The 7356-nt window shown below is 51.2% G+C and overlaps 1 protein-coding gene across 1 annotated transcript; it reads right to left on the bottom strand.

Annotated features, from left to right (window-relative positions):
* Positions 1–2564: 2564 nt before the first annotated feature.
* Positions 2565–6950, bottom strand: LOC136472467 (AT-hook motif nuclear-localized protein 1-like). Its single transcript, XM_066470168.1, has 5 exons — positions 6023–6950; positions 4626–4693; positions 3768–3899; positions 3454–3615; positions 2565–3251 (listed from the first exon to the last, which is right to left on the bottom strand). Exons 1-5 carry the CDS (start codon positions 6558–6560, stop codon positions 2958–2960), a joined length of 1194 nt encoding a protein of 397 aa, XP_066326265.1. The 5' UTR covers positions 6561–6950; the 3' UTR covers positions 2565–2957.
* Positions 6951–7356: the final 406 nt, after the last annotated feature.

Genomic DNA, 7356 nt, shown 5'->3' with positions numbered 1-7356 from the left:
AGAAGGTAGAAGAGAGGTGAGGAAGCAACTAAGCCATGCCTCCAGAAGGGTGAGAAGTCGGAGAAGCCCCGAAGGTGTCTCAGAGAGGTCCCTAATTAAGGTATGCCATTGAATATATACATAATGAGATTTCAGTGATTGATGAATGCAAGTATGTGTGACTACATGTGTGTTTTGCAGGGTGTATTGCAATTGAGTTAGCCACAAGTGGCTTGTCCTCCAAGACTTGTTGTTTGAAAGTATGGCACAAAGGATGAACAAGAAGACTATGAATACCCTAGAGTGAATGTAGGGTCCAATCATATGGAGATTTTTGCTAAGTAGTGTGTAATAGGTCTTTATTTTCTTTGGCCATACTATCAAGGGGTCCAAGGCGGTCAACTTGAGATAGTCAAAGCTAGAGTATGAAGTGGCTAACCCAGTCGAGTTGATGGTTGCAAGTGGCCTCATTGAGTTGGTTTCAAGCCAAGGATACCGAATATGTTGATTTGGTCGAGATCAGGCCTAAAACAGGCTGAAAACAGCGCCGGAGCATGCACCAGATGATAGGGTTTAATCCCTGGCGGGTCGTCCGGTGATGCTATTCAGAGACTTAACCAGTGAAAACAGTGAGCGTCGTATGATCTAGCAGAGGACTTGGTGACCTCGACGGAACATCCGGTGAAGCCAAGCTTGACTTGGTGACTTGTTGGCCAGCTTACTGGAGTACATCGTATGATTCAACAGAGGATTGTGTGACCATGACAGATCATCTGGTGAAAGTCTAACTTGAATTAGCGACTTGTTGACATGGTTACTAGTGTGCACGTATCATCCGAGAAGGAGGACTTCGTGACCTTGGCAGATCATCTGATGGGCCAAGCTGGACTTGATTATTAGTCAACTAAGTTTCTATGGTGCTCCCTATGTTTCGATAAGACCGTGTTCTAAAATGTTTCCAACTATTGAAAGAATTTGACAGCAAAGCGCCACCGTATGATCCTACAACTTTCTTTTCTGTTTTTCTCCAAACACCTTCACCGTCGTTCACACATGCACCTCATCGCCATCTACCTGATCAAGCCAGGTACTCCCGCCACCACTCATATTAGCTCAAGTCGACGCCTAGCCACTCACCTAGTGCCGCCTCCACCACCTCCCCCACTCGCGTCGGGCTGATGCCACCACTCGAACAATGAGAAAACCTGGGTAGCTGCCACCCCTGTTGTAACTGCGTTGGGCTCCCTCAAGCGCCCCAACTTGCTCCTGCTATAGCTTGCTCCATGCTGCCCCGCCGCTCTCGCTCTCTTCGCTTAGGCCATCGATCCTCACCGCATCTGGGTCTCTTCGTTAGGCAAGCGCCACTGTCTCTATCAATCTAGGTAAGTGTCAATGCGACCGGCTACCGGATCGATCCAGCAATGGATGTGACTCGTGAGAGGGAGATAAGGACTAGCTGGTAGAGCGACAGTGAAAATGACCTGAAAGAAGGAAAACACCTATAGATGGCCAAACGGACAGCCCGGCCCTGGCACTATTGACACAGCACTATCCAGGCTTGGCCCGTTTGGCCATCTATAGAAATACCTGTTGCCGGAGTGGGGTTGGACACAAGTGAGGCTCGCCAGCAGGCCTCGTAATCTGTTTGAGCCTAGCGTGGAATCAAGAGCCGCCTTATGTATCTAATCCTCTTCTCTCTCTTCCAAATAAGCAGCAAAATGCTAGGTTGAGAACTAGCTGTAGCTAAGGTGTCTTTCGTTGCTGGGGCTGACCTAAACCATGAGCGTGGCATGGCTGTGCTGTTTTCGTCGTATTGACGTGGTGCCGACCAGCCGACTACGCCCTCATGACCGGGCCATCTATCAGTCCATGCCATGAACCTATGCTCAGACTCTCAGTGCGTAACCAAACCACAACCACGTGCTCGCTCGCTTTCCTGCCTCACCTAAGAGTTATTTTATTATTGTTATTACTCCTACTGTCTTGTAGGAGTACCGGTGATTAATTAAAAGCCACGACCACCATGTGCTAATCATCATGCACGCCCACACCTCCTGCCTGCCTGCAGTCGTCCATGTCCAATTGTCCTTGCATGGCCATGGCAGGAGCAGCAGCTGGAGCTCCGTACGGAGCAGGCCGGCCCACCAGGTGACCAGCTCTGTCTCTTCTTTTCGATCGATCCGGGCGCGGCTTGGGAGAGGACCAAACTTCAGAGCCCCGAGCCCAAGCCCTTGATGCTTCTTCCCGTGCTCCGCGTATTCAGTATTCACTGCTACTGTACCCAGCTTGAGTTTCCAGTGCCAGCCAGCTTCAGCAGGTTCTTTTTTTCGCGGCTTGGGAGAGGACCTGATGATGACGTGTCATCCCAGGCCAACTGCTACTTGCCAGCATGCAATGCAGACTCAAAATCCAGGTGCAAGTGCAACTCAACGCTGCCACAGTGAACAATCAGTACGTTGTTCTGTACGACATCACATGGGACACACAACAGCAAACATGGAGAATTTCGATCTGATGCTAATTTAATCCAGGGGTGGGGTGATCCAGATTCAATACAGATACAGGGTACCAACTAATCCAGCACGTAAGGTAATAATCCAACACAAGAATTAATCGACAAAGGTCGCCTAAACAACACACGGCGCCGCTAGCACACTCAAACTGTGGTGGTAATGGTAATAGCTACTACACACACGCACTCTCCGACAATGGGTGTTACAAAACCCTACCAGGTAGGGGGGGTACAACGCTAAGGTAAGGTCACACGGCTACAGCGAATGCAGTTGTTAGTCTCTCCTCCTGCCTGCCTCATAATACAGCAACAATTAGACCGCCCTAGCGCGTGATCTGCAGTAGACACATCTTTCACAAGTCAGGAACAAATGAACCAATCCATCCATCCATCCATGATCCATCTTCCGGCGGGGACCTTGGCTCCCAGTCAGTGTGTGGCTAGCTCCGGCTGGGTATCAGAGGGCTCATGATCCGGACGCGGTCATCTTCAGGTCCCCAGACGACGGCGTCCTGGACACCTCCGCCATCGGCTGCTGCGCAGGGAATGCCCAGCTCTGGTCCACGCCGTAGGCTCCTCCTGAGGTCATCCCTCTCTGGGCCGCAGAGCTCTGCTGCCCTTGCTCGCTGCTGTGGGTGTCCACGCTCGAGATCGGGACCGCGGGAGGCGTCTGAGGGACGGTGGCAGGCGCCACGTCCACCCGCGGCTTCTTGTTCTTCTGCTCCATCTGGTAGCTTGGCAGGAAGCTCCCGACCACAATCTGCCAAATGGACTCTTGACTGTCAGTTACACTTTGAGCTTATTTAGGCAACAGACAGACTATAGTTATTAGAAGGATAGATGGAACAATTCTGGTCATAGACTGCACACGGCATGCAGTTTTGCTAGTTCAGCTGTACAATTGAGCTTTATACTAATAGGCAGGCATTCAGATCTTGAAAAGCGGGCAAGCAAGCGCATACCTGAACAGGACTTGCTGCCACCAGCAGGCCGGCAACTCCTCCACCGACAACACGACCGTCTGGGCTCGCAAGAGACACGCTCATCCCACCTGATCGACTTCGTGTTCCGCTGTTTTCAGTTGGCATAAAGGACCCAGACAAGGACAGCAACTCAAAGCGTCCCTACAATCAAAACAGGGCATCAGATAGATGGGGTTAAGTAGGACCACTCAGAATCCTTTGTCTGCATCCACACAGACATACATATGAAACCATGTGTGCAGTAAGAACTTTTGTGTGTCAATCCATGAGTGAAAGTGTCATGCATGGCTAACCTCATAAGTTAACGTGCCACCAGAGGAATCAGGCTGACGAAGTGTAACGTTCGATATCACACCGTTTGCTGAGAGAATACAGATAGCCTGTGGTCCTTGTTGCGAAAATGATATAACCTTCATCGTCACATCCTGAACCAACAAACAAAATACAGATCACTCTTTCGCACAAAGACACGGACCACTTCAGGAAAAGGAATAGTATAGCTGTAACCGTAAGAGGAGCAGGAATTCAACAGGGAAAAATAAAGGCGGAATTCATTTCACTCTTTGATAAATTCAATAGGGATGAAGGGCGGGCCTGGTGCAAGCGGTAGAGTATTACCGCCTGTGACCGGAAGGTCCCGGGTTCGAGTCGCGGTCTCCTCGCATTGCACAGGCGAGGGTAAGGCTTGCCACTGACACCCTTCCCCAGACCCTGCACAGAGCGGGAGCTCTCTGCACTGGATACACCCTTTATAAATTCAATAGGGATGCAAAATAAGATGTGTTCACCTCCCCTTATCTGATAAAGGAATGGAAAGGAATACTGAAACAAGAGCATCTTGGGATCATGACTTGCTTTGAAGCAAAGCATACAAAGCTGAGTGTGCAGTACTTTGATCTCTGCTCATCACATTACTTGTAATTTATTATATGAAACAAAATGTGTGAACAGATATAAAATGATATAGGTAATCACATCAAAATTTGAAGGAAAAAATGTATTATAACTGAAGATCCAGAAAAATGATGCTTCAGGTAAGAAAGATGATGAAGGTGCATAGACTGCCTGTCTGGTCAGAACACAGAAATCACCAAATGAGATCAAGTGTAAACGGCAGTTGTACACATCATAGATAATATCTAGATCCATACCTCACCAGGAGCAACGGTAATTATATGTGGAGTGAAATTTGCACCAGCAGAACATGCCACCATGTCACCTGCCAACACATAGCGCTGTTAAGAAAGTAATGGCAGATTGTAGCAAAGCAAACTGACCAAATGAAATGACTGCAGAGTGCCAATTTGCTAGAGAAGACAGTTTAGTCTATTACGAATCTACGGCAGTGATCCCATCAGGAAATCAGGTTTGTGCAACATCATGAGAAAGATGAACATCTAGCTACACAACTGTGTCATCCAAAGATGATTCTCACTTCTACAAGTACAGAACCCCATAAATATTTCATCCACTGTGAATGTTCAGTCCAGCCATACAAACTTTTACCACCGTATTCTAGTACCCCAAGCATCACCCCAGCCATACAAACTTTTCCCACCGTATTCTAGACCCCCAAGCATTCACTCTACATTCTCAGTCCCACCATACTAACTTCCACCACCTACCTTGAAAAACAGATACGTCTGATCTGAGCTATATCCATCAGACCATCAACTTCAGACCTACCACGGAGATCCTAGAGACAAGGCATGACAAAAGGCAACCCCCAAGCATTCACTCTACATTCTCAGTCCCACCATACTAACTTCCACCACCTACCTTGAGAAACAGATATGTCTGATCTGAACTATATCCATCAGACCATCAACTTCAGACCTACCACGGAGATCCTAGAGACAAGGCATGACAAGAGGCAGCACGGTAGAACCTAACAAGGAGGATCTTCGAATGACTCTCCCATTCCCATATTTTGTTCCAGGACTGGACTGTTAACCAGAAGCACGGCAGCACCACCATGGCAGGCATCCCCACAACGGGGGAACCCCACCGGTCACCACAGAACACCGAGAAGCCCAGAGAGCAACCAACAAAACGGGGTCGGATTCAGGCAGAGGATATGCCTCCATCTGCCCCCCACTTTGCTCCCCGGCCGAGCCACGGATCTTGGAACCCAGCGCACCAACCAGCCGCATGAGCCTGCCTGCCTGAGGTCCCTGACCATGCGAACTAGTAGTATCTGATCATGCAGTGCAGCACGAGTGAGCTGCGTAGAGTGGAGGAGACAAGAAATATTCGGATAAGAGAGGGACAGACACAGACAGTGTCATGACAGACGCCGCCACCCAATTACTACTCACTCCTGCCATTGGCCCCTCCCCCGCCGCTCATCCATCCATTCTCCTCTAGTCGAGGAATTTGTCGAGAAAAAAGCGAGAGAGAAAATCCAATCCTTATCTCTGGAATAGGATGTGGATTATCCCAAAAAAATTAATAGATTTTTTAGGGTTTAATTAATCTATGTACTTATCTAGGAAGAGAAAAACAGAGGAGAAATGAATGCGAGCGAGAGATTTGGGAGTACTCCTACCTATGGAGTTGAAGTGGAAGCCGAACTGCTGCTGCGGCTGCTGGTGTTGGTGGTGGTGGAGCTGGTGGTGCTGGTGATGGTGCTGCTGCTGCTGCTGCTTGGCGGCGGCGGCGGCGAAGTCGAGGTGCCGTCCCCTGCCGCGCTTCATGGCGGCGCCCACCGCGGACGCCGGCGTGTACTGCCCCGGCGCCACGGAGGTCGGCATGGGCGCGGACGCCGAGATCGGCGTGGCGTTGAGCGGGCGGATCAGACTCCCGTCCGGCCCGTACTTGCGCGGCCGCCCGCGCTTCTTCGGCACCTTCATCAGCACCGGCCCGAGCGCCATCGCGCCGCTGCCTCCCGCCGTCGCCGCCGCCGTAGCCAGAGGCGGCACCAGCACGGCGCTCGAGCTACCCCTCTCTGCCGCCGCGGCTGGCGCCGCCGCCGGCTGCTGGAAGCTCACCGTCGCCTCTGGTGCCGCCGCCGTAACCGGTGCTGTTGCTGCAGCCGCCGCCATAGGCGCAGGCGCGGCAGTCGCTTCCCCCTGCTTGGCCTCCATGCACGCAGCACCCCGCACGCGCCCGCCTGCTCGTAGTCCTCCTCCTAAGCTTCCCGCCACGAGCAGTCGCCATTGGAGCTCACGCACACTCTCCCCATCTCCCCTCCTTTAGCAGCACCCGGGCGCCTCCCAAAAAAAGAAAAAAAGAAAAATTTCCACCCACAAAAAAAAAATCCCCCAAAAATCCCGAAATATTCCTCGAAAAATCCTCGCACCAGCGAAAAAAAAATCGACGAATCAACCAGCAGCAGCAGCAGCAGCGGGAGGAGGAGGAGGACGAAGCGGAGGTCGCGAGGCGAGAGAGGGGGGAGCAAAAGGGGGCGGCGGAAATGGGGGCGAGTGAAATAAAAAGCCAAAACTAAATAAAAGCAAAAAAGGCGGAGGGGGTGCCTCCGCGCTGGGGAGGAGCGAAATTGCGGGATTAAAAAAACGAAATAAATTAGGTTATCGGGGGAATATTAAATTATTTATTTAGCCACCCCGCAGTAAAGAAACGGGGGCCGAAATTGTCGCGGTTTAAGAGCGGGGGCGCGGGGCCCACGTGCTCGTCGTCCTTGGTTTTTAATGCGGGAACCCGAGGGAGAGATGCCCGTTGCTTGGCGCCATGCCGTGAAGGCGTGAGCCCGGGGGCAGAACGGGGAACGGAAAAGGCGCTTGGCGTCACGCGTGGGCTCATTAATTAATTATTAAGTGGTGTTGGCATTGTTATACGGCAGATGGGGAGGTAGATTTACGGTTGTGCCACTGAGGGTGGGGTTGACTGGTCGTCGGCTTGTCTGTCGCATGCGACGCGGGC

Source organism: Miscanthus floridulus, chromosome 8, assembly GCF_019320115.1.
Source record: "Miscanthus floridulus cultivar M001 chromosome 8, ASM1932011v1, whole genome shotgun sequence".
NCBI lineage: Eukaryota > Viridiplantae > Streptophyta > Magnoliopsida > Poales > Poaceae > Miscanthus > Miscanthus floridulus.
This window is presented reverse-complemented; position numbering and strand designations above follow the sequence as displayed.

Coding starts and splice junctions, on each gene's coding strand:
- LOC136472467 (XM_066470168.1), bottom strand. CDS start 6,560: ATGGAGGCCAAGCAGGGGGAAGCGACTGCCGCGCCTGCGCCTATGGCG. Junction 3,900..4,625: donor TTACCGTTGCTCCTGGTGAG/GTATGGATCTAG, acceptor TTGTTGGTTCAG/GATGTGACGATGAAGGTTAT. Junction 3,252..3,453: donor TGGCAGCAAGTCCTGTTCAG/GTATGCGCTTGC, acceptor TCCATTTGGCAG/ATTGTGGTCGGGAGCTTCCT.